This window comes from Schistocerca cancellata, chromosome 7, assembly GCF_023864275.1.
Source record: "Schistocerca cancellata isolate TAMUIC-IGC-003103 chromosome 7, iqSchCanc2.1, whole genome shotgun sequence".
In the NCBI taxonomy this organism is placed as follows: domain Eukaryota; kingdom Metazoa; phylum Arthropoda; class Insecta; order Orthoptera; family Acrididae; genus Schistocerca; species Schistocerca cancellata.
The window spans coordinates 357,466,768-357,491,770 of NC_064632.1; the positions used below are offsets into that span (position 1 = coordinate 357,466,768).

General features: G+C 40.3%; 1 protein-coding gene across 1 annotated transcript in view; it reads right to left on the reverse strand.

The window, feature by feature from the left end:
* LOC126092774 (protein phosphatase 1 regulatory subunit 42-like) overlaps positions 1 to 17,675 on the reverse strand; it is a 95,869-nt gene extending 78,194 nt beyond the window's left edge. The window contains exons 1-3 of the mRNA XM_049908501.1: positions 17,544 to 17,675; positions 17,287 to 17,453; positions 2,729 to 2,867 (exon numbers count right to left, since the gene is read on the reverse strand). Coding sequence (XP_049764458.1) covers positions 2,729 to 2,867; positions 17,287 to 17,453; positions 17,544 to 17,675 — 438 coding nt within the window. The remainder of the gene's footprint in view (positions 1 to 2,728; positions 2,868 to 17,286; positions 17,454 to 17,543) is intronic.
* Between the last annotated feature and the right edge of the window lie 7,328 nt (positions 17,676 to 25,003).

A 25,003-nucleotide genomic window follows, 5' to 3' on the forward strand; every position in this document is an offset into this window, starting at 1 on the left:
AAACATTATTAATTGCTATTGAAAACATTATTTCATCTGAAATAGACATTCAAGAGGCTTTGTGCTCTTGCTCAATTAGTCAGTTATGATGTGAGCAATCTAATAGCTATGGAAATTTTTATGAAGGAAGAACTGTAAACAGATATTAATCATCCTCAAAAGCTCTATTCATGTAGGTATCCAAGGACATTACCTGCTGGTTATATTGTTTGCTCTCTCATGGTTTATCAATAGTAGTATGATATCTCCTAAGCCACAATGGATGCAACTAATAGACTTCTTTGCTTCAAGAAACAGTGTTAGTTGGTGAGTCATAATATGCTCTAATATCTCCTTGTATTTAGAAACATACGCATAATCTAAGATCTCCTTGTATTGTAAACATAAATATGACAAAAATTCCCAAATATTTACTATCATAGCTGTTGTTTCATAGTGAGACAGCTTATACATGCCATCATCTCCAGGAAATCATACCTTAGCTCTCCCAGAAATATTTTACAAGATGAGCAAAAAAAACACAGTATGAGCAAAATACATTGATTTTTAGATGTCATTTCAAGCTATTTGATGGAGCAGCATTAAATTGCATGATGGAAGTAATTGCACCTCTTCTGGGGCCACAAAGTCTTCAATAAACCTCTTCAAGCAGGTTATATAAACTAACAAAACCACAAGCCACAATACACACATGATTTACTACAGGCTATGCTTAATGGTTTTCAAGTGTTTTCTTGGTGCAATATAACATTATAATGTTTAAAGAACAACATACTTAGATCTATTCTACACTTTATATACAGGGTTACATAGCAAAGCCATTTGCTGGAAATGGCAAAAGTTCTTGTGGACAAAAAAATGTCAGTTTGCACCATGCTTAACTTGCCATATGCAACTAAAAATGTCTTCATAAGTGGCAGTGGAAATTTTTTCATATTTTGAGATAAGTATATATTATGCCCATATCATGAGTTTGTGAGTCCTCGTAAAGCATAATTGTTTTCAATGGAAGGAAGGAAGATTAGTTTTTTTAATTGACTGACAAAAGCATCATTAAGAGACAAAACACAAGCTCAGGCTGAAGAATGGTAAGGAAGGAAATAATTGGTGTGCTTTCCCAGGAAACCATCCCAGCATTTGTCTTAAGCAATTAAGAGAAACATAAATATTTTAAAATACAACCATTAATATTAGGAGTGTAATCCTCAGCTATGCATTCCCCGTATGGCTGTCTAAGGTAGTCACACAGAAACATGTATTTCAAAAGCACACGTGGTCAAAATACAAAAACAAATAAAGTTATTTGGACATGAAGTCCTCATCTTTCTATAAAAATGGTAACATCAGATTCTCTCCTCCACTTACCCACACTACCACTCACCTACCAAAGCATTCCTTCCATAAAGTGGTAAGATCTGGCCATATCAGCTCCCTCTCCATGCACCGCTAGTTCATAAATGTGTATGGCTCTGACAGACTGCACTAAGCCTTCAGCCATTCCACAGCATTCCAAATATGTTACAAAGAACATGGAGAGACATCCTATCAATGGTTATCCACACAAAATCTTTTACATTTATCCCACTAATCTCAAAAAGGATCTACAAATATTGTAGGAGAAGGCATTACCATCCTTATTAGTTAATAAATTAAGTGCATTATCATACTTAACCCCATGGATTGCTATTTCAAGTTCTTCAAGTAAGTTCAGTTTCTTTTCTTTCTTATTTACATGTATCACATCTAATCCTCTTCTATGTCTTTCAGGGGATGGCTAGCCCCAAATATATGTTTGGCAACCATCAATCTGCTGTAGTTGCCCAATTTTATGAACTAGTGGTGCATTACTTCACTATTTCACATTGTTAAGGACTTTGGATATTTTAGTTCAATAGTTTAGGAAATCATGTACTCATGTGAACAGTCGAATTGATGCCAAAAGGAGGAATTTGTGTAAAATATATTAACAGACCCAATGTTATAATTTTATACATAGATTTCTCATCCAGGTGTTGCTCCAAGGTAGGCTAGTATCTCAATCTTAATAAATTATTTTTGTACTTTGATACTGTCATTTCTGATTTTTTTCAAACCCAAACTGAATTCCTTATGCTGTATGCATACCTGGACTTAACATTCTCCTTGTAATTAATGACAGTGGTCTAACTTCATATTAAGCTACTCTTTTAAACATAAAGACAAAAATTATGATTGTTGAGGATGATAACATAATAAATAAGTCTCCAAAGATAGATGCAAAACAATACATAACACAGTTATGAAAAGCAATGTTGCTGCTCCTCATATAGTGGAGATGCTGCGTCGCAGATAGGCACAACAAAAAGACTGTCACAAATAAGCTTTTGGGCAACAAGGCTTTTGTCAAAAAATAGACCACACACACACACACACACACACACACACACACACACAAATGCAACTCACACACACAACTACAGTCTCTGGCAGCTGAAGCCACAAGAGACTGCAGTCACATGTGTGCGAGTTGCATTTGCATGAGTGTGTGTCTGTCATCTATTTTTTGACAAAGGCTTTGTTGGCCAAAAACTGATTTGTGATGGTCTTTTTGTTGTGCCTATCTGCGACTCAGCATCTCCGCTATATGGTGAGTAGCAACTTTCCTTTTCATAATACTGTTACATTCCATCTCGAATTTATTTTTTTATTAATACATAATACAGCTCATATTAAGGATACAATCACTTACTGAGAGTGCTTCAACTGACTGCGGATGGAAGTAAAGCGTTTCTCCTTCTGGCAAATGCTGTCTTTCGACATGCAGCTCCTCAAGACTTGAGAGAGACTCGAGGCCTTCAACTACTGATATACAATTATTCCCCAGGTACCTTCGGTCAAAAAAAAAAATTATTTCCTCGGTGGAGATTTGTTGTACAGCCTTAAAAATCTGTGTTTTATTTAACATTTAGACAGACAAAAAAAATCTATACTCATCAAAGAGATCAAAAAAGCATAGTTTGCCACTGCATTCAGCTCAGGAAAAAATATTAACTCTTTGGCTTTACATCTTCAAATCCTAACTTATCAAAAGAGAAATAGTAAATAACTTAAGGAGTAGAAGCAACAACTCACCGAACACTTTCTCTCTCTCTCTCTCTCTCTCTCTCTCTCTCTCTCTCTCTCTCTCTCTCTGTCTCACGCACGCACGCACGCACGCGCACACGCACACACACACACACACACACACACACACACACACACACACACACACACATCTGTAAAGAAACACTGTCCTGGTTAATTACACTGTGCTGGCACTGCAGCTCATTTGAGGTATGAGTTGTGTCAGATGGACTGGGTGATGGAAGAAAAGCCACAGGGAGTGGGAAGAATGGATATGGCAGACTGGCTGACACCTGGCAGGGAGAAACAGCAGATGTTGCATCAGTGAACTCATTCTGGCTGTAAGCAATGGAAGCTGTGCACATGGGAGGAATTGTTTGGTAGGGATAAATAGAACAAATGCAGACGGAGACTGCACATTGAGGGTATGAGTGCAGGAAGAGTGAAGTGAGCATCTTGGAGCAGAGATCAAGAAGGCTGTGCGGCTTGGTCTATTGTAGATTGAGGCAAGGAGGATTACAAAATTGAAGGAAGTAATGTAAAGACTACTCCAATCCACAAAATTCATAGAATTTGGTTTTGGGGACAATGGTCTAGATGGAACAGTTTGTGAGGCAGCCATTCAAATTGAGCATTTTGTGCTCAGCACTGGGTGGGCAACTCTGCTCTCGAATACAGTATGGCAGTGACAATTCATTCAGGTGGAGAGTTAGTTTGTGGTCATGCTCACATAAAATGCAATGTATCTTTCCCCATAGACACTTCCTCTCTCCCAGTTGTGCTGCAGTGCCAGCACAGTGTAGTTTGCCATGACAATGTAGCCATGTGTGTGCGTGGGAAAGGGGGGGGGGGGGGGGGGGGAGGAAAGGAGAGAGCAACTTATTTTTAAAACTGCATGGGGAAGTGGAAAGGGATTTCTCTGGGCCTAGCCTTTTGTATGAGCAATCCACCATCATTCAATTAATTATCTCTGCTTCTCCTTTTTTTATTCCTTTATTTTGTTGCTTGCCTACACTTCCAGGTGATGGAGTAGATGATAGCTCAGTATGTACTGCTTGTTGATATATCTGAATTTGTCTCCTGGCTAGTGATCATGCTGTTTATCTGTTTGGAAAGCTCTTTTTTCTTTATTTGTATTGAATACTTTGTACTGATACAGTAGTACTGGTTTCATTTTTTTTCCTTGTGCTATTGTACCGTAATTTAATAATGATTCATCATCAGACAATGTTATTCAAAATTAATAAGAGAAATGTTTACAAACACTGATATAAGAAGTTAAGTGTGTTAAGCGAAAACTAAACAGTTCATCCCAGACACACATGCTCTCTTCCTCCCTTCCTCCCTCGCTCTCTCTCTCTCTCTCTCTCTCTCTCTCTCTCTCTCTCTCTCTCTCTCCTTCTCTGAAGAGCCAAAGAAACTGGTACACCTGCCTAATATCATGTAGGGTCCCTGTGAGCATGCAGAAGTGCCACAACACAATGTGGCATGGACTCAACTAATATGGGAAGTAGTGCTGGAGGGAATTGACCCAATGAATCCTGCAGGGCTCTCCATAAATCTGTAAGATGGAATGGGATGGAAATCTCTTCTGAACAGCATGTTGCAAGACATCCGAGATATGCTCAATAATGTTCATGTCTGGGGAGTTGGGTGGCCAGTGGAAGTGTTTAAACTCAAAGAAGAGTGTTCCTGGAGCCACTCTGTAGCAATTCTGGACGTATGGTGTGGTGTGGCATTGTCCTGCTGGAACTGCCAAAGTACTTTGGAATGCACAGTGGCTACAAATGGATGCAGGTGGTCACACAGGATGCGTACGCATTTGTCGCCTGTCAGAGTCGTATCTAGACATTTCAGGGGTCCCATATCACTCCAACAGCACAGACCCCACACCATTACAGAGCCTCCACCAGCTTGATTAGTCCCCTGCTGCAGGGTCCTTGGATTCATGAGGTTGTCTCCATACACATACACGTCCATCTGCTCGATACAATTTGAAATGAGACTCATCCGACCAGACATGTTTCCAGTCATCAACAGTCCAATGTCGGTGTTGACTGGCCCAGGCAAGACATAAAGATTTGTGTTGTGCAGTTATCAAGGGTTCACAAGCCCATATTGATGATGTTTTGTTGAATGGTTCACATGCTAAAACTTGTTGATGGCTCAGCATTGAAATCTCCAGCAATGTGCAAAGGGTTGCACTTCTGTAACATTGAACAATTCTCTTGAATTGTCATTGGTACTGTTCTTGCAGGATCCTTTACCAGCTGCAGCAATGTTGTAGATTTGATTTTTTACTGGATTCCTGATATTCACACAACACTCATGAAACGGTCGTATGGGAAAATCCCCACTTCATCGCTACCTCAGAGATGGTGTGTCCTGTCACTCATGTGCCAACTATAACACAATATTCAAACTCACTTAAATCTTGATAAACTACCATTGTATCAGCAGTAACCAATTTAACAACTGCACCAGACACTTGTTGTCTTATATAGATGTTGCTGACCACAGCGCTGTGTTCTGCTTTTTTATATATCTCTGGACGTCCAAAGTAAGCACAGTTACACATTAAAAAACATGCTTCCAATGTTTTCAACATATTTATTAAAGTTTCATGGAGAACACATCTGTTCACAATAAATATATTCTTCCCAGTGACCATAGGGAAATAAACATTGGTCCATTAATAAGTTCCATCTCTGTAAGATATGACAGACTTAAACAAACATTAACATTTTATAAGGCGAATGCAAAAAGTATTTCTGCAGCATTTAACAGTGTAACTGAAACAGGTGTCTTTCAAGCAAGACTAAAAATGGATTTGGTATCCTCAGCTTTAAGAATGAAACATTTCAGGCAAATCTCCTTCAGGGTAACAAAATAAATGATCATAATTTTCTACAAAAAAAATTTAATTTTTGAAAACCAAAATGGCTTCTTAAGAAACAAATCCACTATTATAGTAGTTGTGGAGGTAATAAGTAGCTTATAAAAAACAGAATATGTAAGAAGCAGACACCTAGATCTTGAAAAAGAGTGTGTTTATCAATTTTACAAAATTATTACATAAATTATGGAAAACTGATATAAGTTATTGACTTGGACTTTATAAAATATTATCTATCTAAAAGGAAATAGTTCACAGTTCTTATAATCACAAATTATGTATATATTACATGCACCATGTAACTTGTCCCTTTCTGCAGGAGCTTCTGGAAGTGGTGGAATAGATGGAATACCTTAGACTCACTCCTAGCACCCACGACATAATCTGCAAAATTACACTGCCCATATCGTACATCTGAAACAACTATCATTAAAAAGGACACACCACAAGGTTGTAATGGGGCCACCACACTCTCTTATATATGGTAATGATATTTTAGCTATAAAATAGTCTGATATGCAGACAATACCACTACTGTTTGCAAACACAAAACCTATGACGAAATGAAGATCTAGTATAATTATATTGTAAATACTTCACCTGAATGCACAGTATGTAAACAATGAAACAGATGTAATATTGCAAGAATATAAGTCAAACATTCTAGTAGCCTCTGAACATGGACTAAAAGAAAATCTAATGGAGGTCTACAACCTGAAAAATTACTCAAATGTAGCCAGTTTTTGCAGAACATTGCATAAAGGTGGTGGAGCTGGCATTTTCTTTAGCTACACATCAACTAAAGTTATCCAAAACAGCACAAAATATGCTAGAGAAATGAGCTTTGGAACTACTGTATTGGAAATAAAAACTGCAGGGAAGTCATGCTGCATGTTAGGCCTGTACTGATCACCAAATGGTGAAACAAAAACATTCTTGAAAGAGTCTGTGGTACAATTCGAGAACTTTAACTAAATAATTATTGGGGAGTTGAACACAGATACCACAGAAAAACCTATGACACTAATGGACTTACTGCATACTTTCAACCTAAAAATAAACCCACCAGAGTAACTACCCATAGTGACACTACTATTGTTCTCGTAATAACATACAGTATATTCCTTCATGCTAGTGTGAGATCCAGGTAATAAACTCCATATTAGCATACCATTTACCATCACGATAGATACTAACATAAGCAGTACTGGAAGTGAGCAGAAGATACAGGAGCAAAAGTGGAAGATAAACATACAAAACTTAATCCAACTAAAAAGGATGTTAATGGCAGAAAAATGGGAAGCAGTGATTGCAAACAATGATGCAAATACTAAATAGGACGAGTTTTTATATTTGTTTAATTATTATAATCTTACATGTTCTGTCAGAATAAGACTAGTAAATAAACAAATACCAAAAAAACAAAAACTGTGTGACTGGAGAGGTACCGCAGATTTGTTTGTAGGTAAGGCTATGGGCATCCATATGGCACCATTCTATACCAACCTATTCGTGGGCCATCTAGAGGAATTCTTCCTAAACACACAGAATCCTAAACCCCTCACCTGGTTCAGATTCACTGAGGAAATCTTTGCAATCTGGATCAAGGGTGGGGACACCCTATCCACTTTCCTCCAGAACCTCAACAGCTTCTCTCCCATGTGCTTCACCTGGTCTTATTCCATCCAAAAAATCACCTTCCTAGATGTTGATCTCCACCTCAAAGATGGCTACATCAGTATCTCCGTCCATATCAAACCTACTAACCACACACAATACCTCTACTTCAACAGCTGCCACCCATTCTATACCAAGAAGTCCCTTTCATACAGCCTAGCCACCCATGGTTGTTGCATCTGCCGTGATTACTGGTTCTTCTAGAAATATACCGAGGGTCTCACTGAGGTCTTCACAGACTATAATTATCCTCCCAACCTAGCACAGAAACAAATCTCCTGTGCCTTATCTTTCCAATCTCCCACAACCTCCCAAAGTCTCACCATCTGACCACCAGGAGTATTCCCCTCGTAACTCAGTACCACCCAGGACTGGAGCAAATGAATTACATTCTCCACCATGGTTTTGACTACCTCTCATCATGCAACGAAATAGGAAATGTCCTGTCCACTATCCTTTCCACACCTCCCACAGTGGTAGTCCACTGTTCACCAAACCTACACAACCCCTGCTCCCAACCTCTTACCTCATGACTCATATCCCTGTAATAGACCTAGATGCGAGACCTGTCCCGTACATCCTCCCACTACACCACCTACTCCAGTCCAGTCACAGACATCATCTATCCCATCAAAGGCAGGGCTACAAGCATTGTGCTGCATTCTATGTAGGCATGACAAACAACAAACTCTTTGCCCACCTGAATGGTCACTGACAAACTATGGCTAAGAAACAAGTGGACCATCCTGTTACTGTGCACACTGCCCAACATGACATCCTTCATTTCAATTATGCTTCACAGCCTGTGCCATACAGATCCTTCCCACCAACACCAGCTTTTCTGAAATGCGCAGTTGGGAAACCTCCCTGCAATATATCCTACAGTCCCATAACCCTCCTGGCCTCTACTTTCATTAGTCATTTTTCTCACCCATCCAGCCCCTTCCCTGTTTCCACTTCAGCACTACACAGCCCTCATCCTACCAATGCACCCAGTCTTTTTACTTCTCTCCTTTTCTGCTAGCCCCCCGACCTCCCTCCCCAACCACTCCCCTGGCCTCCGGCCTCCGTCTAACCTCCTGACTGCACTTAGCTGCCCTACCCTCTTTCCACCTTGTCCTTGTCCACTCCCCAATGGCACTTCACTGTCCCCTGCCCCTACCCTGTTATCCCTCCCGGTCCCTGCCCAGCCTCCTCCTTATCCCCACCCAGCTGCCACTCCTATCATGCACTACTGCTGTTGCTCACAGGGTGGCTTCAACTGCCAGAGGCTGAGGTTGCAGTCGTGTGTGTGTGTGTGTGTGTGTGTGTGTGTGTGTGTTTTCGTGAAAGGCCTTGTCGATTGGGTTCAATTATGGAGTGTTTGGTGGACAGGGGAGCACAGTATACTCATCCTGGTGCTCTTCAAACCAGGCATGTACACTGCGAGCTGTGTGACACATTGAATTGTCCAACTGGTAGATGTCATCATGCAGAGGAAGACCAAACTGAATGTAGGGTTGGGCGTGGTCCTCAAGGATGGATGTATATTTGTGTTGATTCATTTGGCCTTCCAGAGTGATGACATCACCCAGGAAACGCCATGAAAACATACCCTCAGACCGTAACACTCCCTCCTCCAGCCTCAACTTTTCCAACGATTATTACTGGTTGTTTGCTTTCACTCAATTCATGCCGTACACACCAACAGCCATCCGTGTGGTGAAGCATAGTATGTGATTCATTTGAAAAGGCCATCTGTCATCACTCACAGGAAATCCAGTTGCTGTACTGGCATGCAACCTCTAGCCTTCATCAGTGATGAACAGCCATCAGCATGGGTGCATGAACCAGGTGCCTGCTGCAGAGGCTCATAAGCAGCAACTTCCACTCAACAGTTGTTGAGGAGACACTGTTGGGAGCCCTTGGTTCATCTGGGCAGTCTTGGATCATCTGGGCAGTCAGTCGCTCAACCGTTGCACATCTATTTGTCTATACACATCTCCACAGCCATCGTTCACCTCTTTCATCTACAGCCCATGATGTACCACAGTTGCCTCGGCACCCGTTTTGGATAGTGACATTTTGCCATGCCCAATATACTTTAACCAGGGCAGCAAGCAAATAGTTACATACTTAGCTATTTCAGAAATGCTTCCACCCTTGGCCCAAAGGCCAGTGATCATGCCCTTCTGGATGTCATATAAATCAGTCCATTTCTGCATTACAATAATAACTGTACTGTTTTCCATGTCACCTCAACACACTTTATATATCCTCCACTGTCAGCACTGCCACCTACTGTCTGTGAGAGGTTATTGCATGTTGATGTTGAAAGCTTGCGGTGGTCACAAAAATGTGAGTGAACCATGTAGGTAATGACCACGAAAGACGAAAACAGTCTGGTTCCACATTATAAAAGTAAGAGGTAGCACCACAACTAAAACTGTAGGTTCACAGAAGAGTTTTGTAAAGTTTGGAATGTAGGGACGAGGTACTGGCAGAATTGAAGCTGTGAGGATGGGTTGTGAGTAGCTCAGATGGTAGAGCACTTGCTCGCGAAAGGCAAAGGTCTCGAGTATAGTCTTGGCCCATCACACAGTTTTCATCTGCCTGGAAGTTACATTATCAGTGGTTTCTGAGGAAGTGAGACCCAATGTATTAGCTATATGTGAACCCTGGTTAGCCCAACCAGAAACAGAATACTACAGACATATTGAACATCTGGAAGTATTGAATGTGTGATGTAGAGAAACTACTAGCCATGGTGGTGTGTGTGCATATGCACAGAGTACCTTCAGCATCAATAAAATTGACTTCTGTATACATCTGGACCTAGACCTAAAATTGGTTGCTTTGAGACTGCCAGATGCTAATTGAATTGTTGTTTCTGTGTACTATTCCCCAGACAACTATTTTGAAAACTTCATCCACCAATTGGAAAGTTGTATGTGACATCCAGTGCACCTAGGATCAAAAACTGCCTTATGTGGAGATCTCAACATCATAGGGGGGGGGGGGGGAGCTAGTAATGAAGAGAGTGTTTTTATAAACTTAGTAAGCAGCTATGGGCAATATGTGACAAATTAACTACCAACATGAGGAGATATCTATCTTGATATAACTACCATAAACCTAAATTGCTGGAACTACAAAGTGTGGTTGACCACGTGTTTGCCGATCACAGTGCAAAAATCATGAAGTATGGGCGAACTCAGTATGTACACAACAAATTTCCAGATGGGATTCAAATTATCTCTTGATCCCAAAATCTGGAGCAGTATTCCAGTTTTCTTTCCCTCTTAATTATCTGTATTCTGATGAGATTCTGAAATGTTGAAAATTAACATATTTTTAAATCTGTATGTCTTTCACGTTGCTACTTCAGCAGTTGAGAAGAAGACACTCCTCTTCGGCCAATAATATGGTTAAAAAATGTGGCTTCCAGGTGTAACATGTGTAAAATAATTCATAGTGACATATTCATGCTGTTCAAAATTATTGCAAGAAACTATGAGAACTAACGCCTTTCATGAAAATACGATCTGCTTCTGCAGCCAATGACATTAATGCAAATGTGTGATAACACTCGACTCAGAGGCAGCCAGTTCAGATTTGAACTGCAGAAGAAATTTTCAGTATCATGAGTCGGCCAGTAAGGAGGAAGAAATGCGACAGTACGTACAATGTTCCTGATCACCACCTCTGGAACCAGTTTCCTAGGGCAAATTTCAGCCATCTCTGTAGTCGCAAGAGCACTAAATATTGTTGATGATAATCCCACAGGGGTGAAAGCTATATGGGCAAAGAGGCAACAAGCCAAGTAGTTCCATTTCGGACCACTAGAGGCGCTAGGGGTCAAACGAAGCTGGAATTGACCAATGAGAGCTGTCTAAACTCCAATGGTAGTTGTTTTGAAATATTCTATCGTCTTGCTCTGCACTGAAGTCTGTGGTCCACAGTTACAATCGTCTTTGTATTTGTTTCATATTTACATACTACTCATCTTCATTATAAGCAGATTTTTTTACTTTAAATTAATAAAGCTCACTGTGGAATTGAAGAAATTTCCTGCTGAAAAATGTCCACAATTAATTGTAAGGTAAGACATTTAATTTTTCATTAAATAATCTTGTAGCTTATAAATGAAATGTATCCTCATCTATCGTGAATTAAGCAGTGTGGTTTCCATTTGTTTATTTAAATAACTTTGATTTGTCTGTAGTAGTTTTACTTAATGAAGACGTTTATGTTTTTTTCAGAATATTCAACACAACAGATTGACGTTAAAATACTCCTGCAAGTTCCCCGGTTGTTCATCTGGCTATTACGTGGGTTCAATGGAGGAAATTTGCAACAAGCATTTCTACAGGCTTCCAAAAGAACCTCAAGAGGTGCTTCTAAAGTGGAAGAGTGTTTCTAAACTGTCATCAGATGTGAACTGTGCTTCTTATTTTGTTTTTGAAGATCATTTTTTCGAAGAAGATTTTATGAATAAAAGTAGGCATAGGCTAAACAGGGTGTGTTTCCAAAGCATGTGACAGGTGTTCCATGTGAAATTGCCAAAATCGGTAGTGAATGAGGTGACACTGTTGTCAATAGTGAATTGGGCCTACCAAGCACTAGTGGTGCTATGGCAACTGTTCATTTTACAGCTGCTAATACCAGAAGTCAAACTGGTGTTAATGAACTACAAAGCCTTAGTTGCTGTGGCAAGCAGTTCTCATGTAGGTGTTTGTACCAGAAGTGGATCACGTGAAACTGGTGTTAATAGTGAATTAGATTTACCAAGCACTAGTGGTACCATGGAAAATCTTTATTATACAGGTGCCAATACCAGAGGGGAAACTGGTGTTAGAGAATTACCTAGCACTAGTTGTGCTGAGCAGAGTAATTCATTGAGTGATGCACCTCTTAAATTTTTTATCTTCCCTCAAAATGAATCTGCAGATAGTGAGTACACATTCTTACCTGGAACATTTTGTAATGAGTAAAGTGGGGTTTTAGGTACAGGGGTTTCAAAAGCAGACTTAACTCCAACAAAATCAAAAATGTACAAGATTCATAGGAATACTCTAACAAGGCTATCAAAACTGAAAGCAAAGCTACATCATGAAAAATCAGAACTGAAAGCACTTAAAGATTTATATGACAGCAATACTTTCTCTGTCATAGAATCTAATTTAAACTCTGTTGCCAAAGATTTCATAAACAGCCAATTACGAAATGCTCATCGATCAACAAATGCAAGGCGATGGACACCCGAGGACAAAGTATTTGCTTTATCCTTATACAAATGAAGTCCCCCCCCCCTATACAAATATTTGTCAGTTCATTTATATCTTCCTTCTGTGAGGTATCTGAAATGTCTGTTGTCTTCTATACGTTTTGAACCAGGGTTGAATACTTCGGTCATGAATGTAATGAAAGCACAAGTTGAAGTAGTGAACAACAGTGACAAATATTGTGCTTTGTTGTTTGATGAAATGTCTTTAGAAAGAGGGTTGTATTATAATGCAAGCAAACAAGAAATTTCAGGGTTTCAAGATTTAGGGCATTTAGGGAGGTCAAATGTTCATGCAAATCATCCATTAGTTTTCATGGTTAGAGGCATAAGCTGGAAGCTGGAATTTCACTCACAACTCAGTTTCAAGTATCACTTTAAAAAGTCTTATTACCTAGGAAATACGGAAGCGTCCGATCCCGCCCATCTGCTTTGACCCATGACGTCACAAATATGGCGGAAACGACCATAAACCACAATTCCAATATGGCACATATAAAGTCATTACGTACTCATTATGAGGATGAAAATACATCAAAAAACAAACACACACACTTTCCACAAAAAGCCTAATGACACTAACGGGACAAGCGCGGGAAAAGGGGTGTTTTTGGGTGGGGGCAAACAAAATATAAACAAATTTAGACACCCACCCCATACAAAACCACACAAAACGGCGAAAAAAACCGACATCACAAAACTCCCCAAATACCACTAAACACAATATCATCTGGAATCGGACACTTCCCTTGACCTATATGGCTCAACAGCACCTCCCGATCCCATAAATTAGGATCAAACACTTCCCTTGGCCTATACAGCTCAAAAACATCTCCCGATACCAATACCAACATACACAGCCACACATTGGGATCAAACACTTCCCTTGACCTGGGCACTGCTAATTTTATCCATTCCTGAACAAAAACAACAACCGATTAATCGTTAACTTACTAAAACAAATTCCACTACAAACACAGTCGACACTCGAACAATTCTGGATAATGAGCAAAAGCAAACTGAGCCCATTACACCACACAAACGAAAACCCTGAACATACCACCAGAGAGCACAACAAACCACAACAGGATGACATCTACAAACACGCCACACTCACAAACCAAACTCCGTGCCGTCATGACGTCACACACGACAACACCCTTATGTCACAGGTCAAAGCCGACACATGGGATCAGATGCTTCTGTCGACCCTATTACCTATGTCATAAGGCAATTGCAAGAAATAGGGCTAAAGGTAGTTTGTACAGTTTGTGACCAGTGTGCAACCAACCAGAGAGCACTGAAGCAACTCTGCTGTGAGAAATCTACTGAGTCCAGTCCATTTCATTTTGTAGTCAGAGATGAACCTATTGCAGTCATTTATGATGTCTCACATCTATTAAAAAATACTAGAAATGCTCTGCTAGGAAATAAAATACAGTTTGGGTTTAAAAAAAGAGGCCAGTTTTGAATATATTCACAGGGCTTTTCTTCTGGATCAGCAGAAGATGTTTAAGACATTGCCAAAACTACATAGGAATCATTTTGAATTAAAGGATTCTTTTACTAAAATGAAAGTCAAGGTAGCTGCAGCCCAGCATAGTCATACAGTTGCTGCAGTTATTGAAACTTGCATGGCATTTAATATCTTACCTGCTGAGGCAATATACGCTGCAGAATTTGTTGAAAAGATGGATTGTTTATTTGATTCACTGAACAGTTCCTATTGTTATCCACAAGATGGCAGGTCCTATAAGTGTGCCCTCTGTGCAGAGTGCCCACATATTGAAATGTGGTACAGTCTGTTAAAGGAAATGGAAAATTGGAAAGTGTTGGAGCTAGGCTCAGGGAGAGATAAGACAAATATGTTCAATTTCATAAGTGGGTGGCAAACTACAATAAGATCACTGATGTTCATTTGGAACAGATTAAAAAAATGGCTTTAATTTTTTAAGCATGAGGGCTTTCAATCAAGACCCAGTGGAGAATGTATTTTGTTGTGTGAGGCAGCATGGTGTTGCAAACACCAACCCAACTTGCTTTCAGTTCAAAGCAGCATTGAAAACAGTTATAGTCAATAACATGTCCTTACCTACAAATTGTGAGGATGATAGATGCATGCCATTAAGAAATTTAAGGCAATTTTTGGGAGCTAGTGATGACAACTTTCTTGACTCCACAACAGATCATTCCATTATGGCTCAAAGTGCTTTATATTCTGCCCTTGCTGATAATGAAGCTGCTGCTGGTAGTGGGGGGCTGATAAGAAATGACAGACAAGCACTGGCACATGTAGCTGGTTACATTCTATGAAAGATGGGTGTAACTACACTAACTGTAGTGACTGTAAAACAACTCTGTTCTCACCAACACCCACAGAGCATAATTTATTTACAAGTTTCAAAGAATATGTTGCTTCAAACCCAAAATTATTGTATGCTAGTGACAGCTTAATGTCCTCTGTAGCAAATGTTCATAGTCAGTTGTATACATTCTTAGATAAATGTGGACACCAGGAACAATTGGAGAATACATTCTATTCACTGTTTAAGTTTCCAGAGGAAATAACGTTTTGCAAGGCCCATTTTTCTGAACAGTATATTTTAAGACAATGTGTACCTCTATTGATTTACAAGTATGTGAAAGATTGGAAACACACCATCAGTAATAAAAGACTTGATATTGTTAAAGACAAATTCAGTAAACAGTTTAAAGCTTTATAACAGTTAAAAGAAAATTTGTCTTGTGTGCTTGAGAAATAAAAAGTAAGTTTTGTTTTCATTTCACTATTTTTATCCACCTTTCCTGCTTTTGGTACTCCGTATTGATGTTTTCTTTTTTGTGTTAAAGCAATTACAGTAGTAAGATGTAGGAACCTTTTTAAGAAATTAATGGTCAGTAGTGCAAGTTTGTTGGGCAGTTACTCAGAACTTATAGTCCTGAAACATAGTTGTAACAAATTTTAGAATTCTTCTTTAATTAACACTGTGACATTTCTTAATTGAACCTCTTTAACTGCTGCTTATTCTCTTACTAAGAGGCTTTTCTTCTCCATTGATCCAGCAGCTTGTATTACGTAAGAATTGTGGCATTATTCAGGAATATTTGTAGTCCAGTTTAGCTGCTACAATGTTATTTTTCTTTTGCTTCAATTATTTACACAACAAGCTTGTTTCGACTTACTTTCAGTTTCAAGTGTTGTATCTACTTCTTATGAGCCATAAAACATGCTGGAGCTTTTACATGTTGATAGATAACAATATAAGCATGTCAATTTAAAAGTCTATTTTTGACGTTTGCGTCCGACAGACAAGAAAACATTATACGAGCGGCGACTCTCAGAATAGGTTTCTCTCTGCTGTAGTACAGTGTGCTATAGCTGTGTTTCAATTATTTTATTATGATGCCAGCCAAAATAATTACATAGCACGCCCAGAAAAATAAGGTAATAGAATTAAAAGAAAAATAAAAACCTACAACGTAAGTAAACTGGGGGGGGGGGGGGGGGGGGGATGCAACCCGCAATGTTTGAATATTTTAGTTAATCTCCATGCCACTCGGGGCACTGCTGTCGGTCTGTGTTTCCCACCACTTTTAACACGGGAGTTGCATTTCTCTTTTTTCATGTTATGTGGATAGTCCTTTACGGGATTGGGGCGTTATAGGCGCGTTTACATTGCTGCCATTCAATAATAGGCTGTGTGTCAATCGCTTCGACATCTCTTGTCATTATCAGTAATCCAAACTGACACTTAACAATCTACATACACTCTACAGTTACCTGTTGCACTGATGACACATGTTATGCAATCTTGCAAACTCACTGATTTTATTGTGCTGAGACAAGTAGATGAATTCCTTACAGTCAGAATTTGAATGTTATCTCGACAGATTGTGGACCGCTACCCATGCAAAAAGACAGTGTCTAATAAAGAGATACCTAGAACAAACTGTGTAAAGAATTGAATGAAATTAAAAAACCATATACACTAATATCAAAGACAAAGTTTATACTGTACCATTTACAGAATGCGAAGCTGCCCTTAAATTACCACTTACGAACTGCATTTTTCATGAATCTGTATCTTCATAAACCTGGTTTTGTAAAACTTTTTATTTGAATAAGTGGACATAACACCTCGCAATCGATGGTACAAGTCAGTTATCAAATTTAGGGTCTCTTTGATCTCTCTCCGATTGTAAAGGAGCACTACAGTGCTGTATTATTTTCTGAAGACTTTCTTAACATGATATCTAGGCAGTTTTAAAATACAGAGAGGCATAAAGCCACTACTAATAATACAAGCTTCAAACTGTATTTCACGAAACCGTTGTTTCCAGTACTCACAGTTTCCTTAATTTATTAAGGTTTCCAAGGTTTTCTATCTTGGATATTTTGTTCCTCTGGAGGTAGAGATGAGTTAGATTTGTAGCCGTTTCCAGATTTTCAATTTTAGTAATGTCATTGTTATGCAAATAGAGAACGGTCAGTTTTCTGTATTTGGATATATTACCCTGCACAAAAAAACAGTGTTTTACGGCGCTTCCTTGTCTACAAATCGCTAAGGACTGTTTAACAATTTTCTTACAAAATACTGTACTTACAATGAACTTCAGAAATTTGTCATGCAGGTAAAGATGGGTATTTTTCTTTTGCTGCTCCGACTTGGAAATTCCGTAACTTTTGGAATCATCTTTTTCCGATTTGATAAATGACGACCCTGTTAATTTCACCATTTCCCTTCTCATTTCTTATTTTTGTAAGGATGGATGTTAGTAGTGCTCAAGAGTTATAAACTTCCTCATTCCTACGAACATCTGCTACATAGTGCGACACGTACACGCCCGAGGATGTTGCCATAGCAACGATCGCGGGACGAATTTTGAACGATTGAAAAGCGCAACAAGTTACTAATTTTCATATTCCATGGATCATGTTTGCAATATTCGCTGCAATGCGTAAAGCGGATTGCAAACGCTTATTCTAAAGCTCCCTTTACACCGATGAAAACATAAGCGAATGCGCATTAGCAAGCAATGCGCAGGAAGTTCACTTGCGCGCGCCATCATTGACTTGTACCTGCCAATAAATATTTAGTACACTAGAGCGAACGGAAGAGATAGTATACGATCTATTTTGGCGTTATACCGTCAATTAACCTGCATTCAGTACAGCGTGGTTGAGAAAAGAAACACAATTACATTTATTTTGTATAGCGTGCCCGCTGTTGGTCATGAAAGGAAAACGGCTTCTGAATTTTTGCGCAAACGCTCTGATTAATGATTTGCGGCTGCAGCCATAGCTTGTTTTATTCCAAAATTTCACCTGCATGTCGATGGACAATTTTCGCCTTCTTCTAGTCGCCACTTACAAAAGATTTCAAAGTAAGACGCAAATGATATGATCCATATCAGCAAGATAGGCTAGCACTAACGCTGCGCTTCTTAGCAACAGACGACAGGCTGCTTTTACAGTGGCCACCGACAAAGGCCACCAGAGGCCGTCCGTTACGCTAGCCTCAAAAATCTATTTCGCATATCAACCGCACCTGTTTCCCAAATAATTCCTGAAGTATGTAATGCGATATTCGAAATGCTCGGAGATTTTAAACGTAAATGCGAGGGAGATACAGTCATTAAAAATGAGTAAGGTAATGTAAAAATATCTGTGGCTTGGTTCTAAAAGGGCCAATGTCAATACTTGTCAAAACTGGTTTTATTGGTGTACACCATATTGTTTCACGTGCTGTTCATAGTGTTAAAATGGCCAACGTCTAAGCCACATAGGATGAGAGATAAAGGAGTTTTAAGATGTAAGCCCCAAAGTGTTTTATAAAGTTTCCAATCAGCATTAATGGGCCAATCCTGACAGTGGCCGTCCCTCTTATTTTACATTTGTTGAAAGAAGGGCCAATGTCGACATTGGCCTTCTTTGCTGACAGATGGTTTCAACAATTGAAACAGAGCTGTGACATTGGACTTAAATCTGGCGGGAATACACAATAATAAGAGTTGTTGCTTTAACAATTACCCTAATCGTTTGGCGCATTGTTAGTGAGGAGTATTGACAGTCTTGGTGGGCACAAACATAATGTTTCACAGAGGCGATAAGGAAGAGCTTGAGGAACAAACTGCACCTGAAATATCACCGCTGAAGTCGTCACTTTGCCTTGAAGGTAAGTTTATTAAAATAAACTGGTATCATGAGCATTTTTCCAAAACAAGACCATAAATTGACTGGTATCTCTACTTAATGCCAGTCTAAAATATTACCAACCGCCTATTAAATTTATCTAATTTTTATTTTCTTTAATATCATCCCAGTACCAGTACAGAAGGAAATGCATGTTCGTCATTATTGGCAGACGTGATTTCAAGTTCTGATGAAGATGTATTTGAAGATTCTGATGAATATCCAAGTGGTAGCTAAAGTAGTGATGAAAGCAATGACAGAGGGAATATAGCTGTACGAAAGACAGTTAAAAGATCTTCATGGATTGAAGAAATCGATCTAATTCAACAGCAGTCTGGCAATGAAACTACAAACTTCAGTGGAAGGGGAAGGAAGAAATGTGATTCACAAGATTCCTCCAGAAAAAGAAAGCGAAACGAAAAATTATGAAAGAAAAATCGAAGGAAAGAATTGAAAACTGCAGGAAAGGACTACGTGACGTCGAACGGAAAAGTTATACCTGATAAAGTTCTGAAATCATCGTACACGTCCAGGAAAAATTGCGGAGGAAAAGAAAATGACGATAAGAGAGAGAAAATGTACATAGAATATTACAAATTGTCCCCAAAGGCTCAACATTACTTCATAGCTAATCATGTGTCTGAGGAAAAGAAACATGCAGAGCGTTTAAGGAACAAAACTGAAGGAAATGAAAGCAGGCAAAAATATTCCAGGAAGTACTTTCTTTACAGACTAAGATAGAAGTATGTCAGAATATCTTCCTTAGTACATTTTATTTAACACAAAAAAACGTAAGAACAATTGTGGAGAAAAGACGGAGCTCTGAAGGATGAGTGTGTTCTGAAGATGGACGTGGTACACATTCTGATCATCGAAAGTTCCATCTGATGACATTGATTTAATAAAGGAACACATTAACATGTTTTCTTCCTATGTAAGCCATTATTCTCGATCTCATCCTTCTAAAAAATATTTATCGCCAGACTTGCGTGTTTCAGCAATGTACCGGCTCTACCAAGAATTTTGCCAAACCAAAGGTATGAAGCCAAGAAGTAAAGCGTGTTATCAAAGAGTTTTTGTGACCTGTTTCAATCTTAGCTTCCACAAACCGAAGGCTGACACTTGTGCAAAATGTGACAAATATGTCATGTTACTCAAGAATTCTACTGAGGATGCTGAACGTTGTAAGGTAGAAGTGGAATGACAGCAACATTTGGATTTGCTTACGATCAGAAAGACAGCGATAAATAGAAAGCTAAGCAAAATTCCAATGTAGCAACCATGGCCTTTGATTTGCAGAAATGTCTACACTGTCATGTGGCATTTTACAAAACACAACTTCGGATCTTCAACTTGACCATCTACGTAAAGAGACATAAAGAATGTTCTCCAGTATGTAACGTTTGCAATGAAAGAGTGTCAGGAAGAGGTGGTCAAGAAATAGCTTCTTGTCTATGATTGTTTGATGAAACTCACCGACGAAATTGTTGAGGTATACCTGTACAGCGATTCGTGTACAGGACAAAACATATATTTTTATTGCCATCATGTTTCTGTGAGTAGAGGAAGAATTCACGATTCAGGGAAGACGTTTGGAAATCAACCACAGGTTTCTTGAAGTTGGACATACTCACTTGGAAGCTGACTCAATTCAAAAGCCACTGAGAAGACAAAGAAAACAACTGCTGAAGTAGAACTGCCAAGAGACTGGGCCAAATTAATATGCATGGTTCCCCAAAAGCCACCCATACCTGCAATAGAGCTGGAACAAAAATACTTCTGCAACTTGACAGACTTGATGAAAAGTCATTATCTGCACAAGAAAATTAACACAGAAGGGAGTTATATTGTTTGGAACAAGATAAAACGGAGAAAGTGTCACTCAGGTATGCCAGTAATTGTCTCCTACAAACACAGTTACTCCTAAGAAGAACCATTCAAGATGATAGATCTGAACAGAAAGAAAACTCGACGCTTGTCTATGCCAAAAATTGCACCTATTTCTCATGCCACCCCCCCGATTACGAGAGCAAACAGTGTTTTCATTATCTATGGTGATAAAAAAAAGTGATTTTTGGAACATGAAACAGTTGCTATCAGTTATTAAATTCTTGAGGAATGAGTACAGTGATTTAATTAATGAGTACAAATAAATATTTATCTTAAAATTACCTGTTTCTGGTTATTCGGTGTACCTGTCCATAATGTCCAAAGGGCCAATGTCAAATAATTTAAGAGAGTTCATGATGTTAAAAAGGGCCAATGTCCTCTTAAGTCTTTTAATTTTGAAGTTGAAAATTCTAGAAATTTATTGTTTAAAATAAGCTTTAGTTAAGCTGATTTACAATAATGACAGTAACAAATAGCACCAAATATATTGTTAATAGTTGTCAGAAAATATTTGGAAGCTTATAACTTAAAACTAAGATTCTTGACATTGGCCCTTTTAGAACGAAGCCACAGATATACGAAAGACCAGCCATGTATTTAGGGAAGGAAATGATTTTACACTATTCAAAATAGTAGCTAAACTGTGACATTAAGACAGACACCTTGAATGTAACCCACAATTCATTCGTGCATCTTTTTTTTCATTAATCTACATTATCCATTTTGATGACAATCATTTACTTGCAGAAATTACATGAAACAACGTAAATTGTTCTGTTGACACTGCCAGCACTTCGGTAATTTCTTGCCGAGCATAATTTTATTTTACTTTAAGTACAAGTTTCTCGTTGCACTATTTATTTATTTACTATTAATGATACAATTTAGACAACAAGCTCGTTTTGGCGATTTGCTATTGCCAGCACATCTTAACTGTATGCGAGTGCAGGCTTTCTCGGCGAATTTCATATATGAAGTATTCACGGGTTGTCAGCTGAGTAGTATCGTCGTCTCGTAGCAACGTTTCGATGGAATGCGTCTCCAACATCTTCAGCTGAAGTGTCGGGATATCGCACTCACTCTCATCTGATACTTCCCCCCTTTTGGGAAGTGTTTTGGGGAGTTTGTAGCCTTGCGGCTTTTACTCGACTTTGTACTTGTGTGTGCATTTATTTATGTGATTTTGGTTGTCTGTGTGACGTGATGATTGTTCTGTATGTGTTTGGTAGTTGCCTGGGCTTGGCGAGGGGGTTGATATTATGTGGGAGGGAAGAGGATCGGGAATTGGGTATAGTGATTTTCTCTTCGACTTAGTCGTCGAAGATCGTCATTGGGCGTTTGCCCTCGTCACGGGACATGTCATACCGACCTAGGGAATGGATGAGGACGTTTGCTGACCTGGAAGAGCTTTCATAGAAGGCCCTTGCCAGATCTTGGAAGCGCTGTTTTAGGAGTGGGATTTCAGCAGTGGCTTGCAGATCGTCAATAGGGAATCTGAGGGGTAGGCACAGAGCCCTCCTGAGGGTGCGGTTCTGCAACCGCTGGAGTTTGTCCAGGTGCTGCTTCGCTGCAAATCCCCAGACAGGGCATGCATACTCCATTACTGGCCGTAGCAGGGCCTGATACACGTTCACTCCCACTGAGAAGGGAAGGGAACTGGTTGAGTTGAGGATTGGGTATAGGATGGTCAATCTGGCACAGACCTTCCTGTGGACCTCGACTATGTGGGGTTTCCACGCACATAAGACGACACTCCAAGGTTACACCAAGGTACTTGGCGGTTCTGCACCAGGGGAGTTGGGTTCCGTTTCAGTGAAGGTGGAGGGGAGCGTTGAGGAGATCCGCGCCTTCCGAGCCTCCAGGCGATCAGCATTGCCTGCATCTTTTCAGAATTGACGGTAATGCGCCAGTGACGTGCCCAAGTATATGTGTCATCTAAAACTCTTTGTAGGCTACGGATGGCCAGGCCCTTATTTGCATATCGTGCAATGTTTCGATGGAATGCGTCTCCATAATCTTCAGCCAAAGTGTCGGCATATCGTCGGTCGCGGGCTGATATCTCTGCTGGACCGCTTTCCACTTCCCGTCGCCGGTCAATCTCGCGCCCACGGAACCACCCGATGTGACTGGAGCAGTCAGTGGTGGGGGGAGGGGGAGGGGGGGCGCCCTGTGCAAGGGGTTCATGTCCCGGCGTCCGACTCTGTCTTCTCCGTCTGTGGCCCTTGGTGGAACGGAACAGTCTTCCCTGATAGCAGGATCCCAGGCTGTACTGAGATGGTACCCACTGTCGCAGTTGATTAGGTTGTTGTGTAACCGTATTTCTAGGGACTCTTTGATTACTGAGTCCCAAAATCCGTTTGTACTGCATATTTTCTTTGTGACCTCGAAATCGAAGGTGTGCTTCTTGTCAGTACTATGTTCCACCACAGCAGATTTGTTGGTATGACCCAAGTGTACATACCTGATGTGTTCATTGCGGCACTGTGAAATGCAACACTGCGTCTGTCCTATATATTGCCTCCCACATTCGCATCTGATCTTGTACACGCCAGGTGCTGTCAGACCTAGTGGATTCTTGGTGGAACCGAGGTCTTTGATTTTTCCCGCTGCGCGGAAAATGGTCTTCACTTTATGTTTCTTTAGAATTCTCGCAATCTTGGCCGTTGGAGGACTCGCGTATGGCAAGAACGCACAGCCCATTACTTCTCCTTCATCCGGTCTCTCTCCTGTCTTCCTGTGGTCGGTCTTCATAGCTCTCCTTATTTGTGTCTCACTGTATCCATTTTTCTTGAAGGTGTCCTTGAGGTGTTGTAACTCTCCTGGCAAACTTGCCTTATCACAGATGGACATGGCCCTGTACACTAAGGTGTTGAGTACAGAACTGCATTGTGCAGGGTGGTGGCAGCTGTTGGCATCAAGAGGTCCGTGTGTGTTTACTTTCTGTACACTGTATGTCCCAGTGTGCCGTCCATGTTTCTTGTTATCAGGATATCCAGAAAGGATAAGCTGCTGTTCTCATCTATCTCCATGGTAAATTTGATATTTCCATGTAGACCATTGAGGTGCTGATGGACCTCTAGCAGTTTGTCCCTGCCATGTGGTCAAACTACAAAAGTATCCTCAGTGTATCTGCAGACGGATTTTGGCTTCTGTTTAGCAGCATCTCACAGTGCCGCAACAAACACATCAGGCATGTACACTTGGGTCAGACCAACAAATCTGCTGTGGTGGAACATAGTATTGACGAGAAGCACACTTTCGATTTAGAGGACACAAAGAAAATACGCAATACAAACAGATTTTGGGACTCACTAACCAAAGAGTCCTTAGAAATACGGTTACACGACAAACTAATCAACTGCGACACTGGCTACCATCTCAGCACAGCCTGGGAGCCTGCAATCAGGAAAATCAGAGAAGAATGTTCCGTTCCACCAAGGGCCACGGATGGAGCAGACTGAGACGTACACCTGGGCACGAACCCCACACACGCGTCGTCCCCACCACCGGTCATTCCAGGCACATTGGTCAATTCTGCGGGCACATGATTGGCCAACAGCAGGAAGCGGAGAGCAGTCCAGTAGAGTTACCAGCCCACGACTGACGATATCCCTACCTTCGGCTGGAGATGACGGAGAGGCATTCCATCGAAACGTTGCTACGGGATGACGACGCTACTCGGCTGACAACCCGTGAAGACTTCATATATGAAATTCGCCGAGAAAGCCTGCACTCACATATAACATACCTCTACGGGGAGGATACACATCGCAGTTACAAGATGCTGCAGAAGCTACGGAGCAAGAAGGGGAAGCTGCTCAGCAGGTTGGCCTTCTTACTCTGATGTCAGGATAATGAAGTGATGTCTAAGTTTGCCAACTTGCGGCATCCTATCAATACCGACAGGACGAGACACATCTTACGACGGGCGAGCGCGGCCCTAGTACGAGAACACATCAGGGTCACAAGACAGGAACTTGAC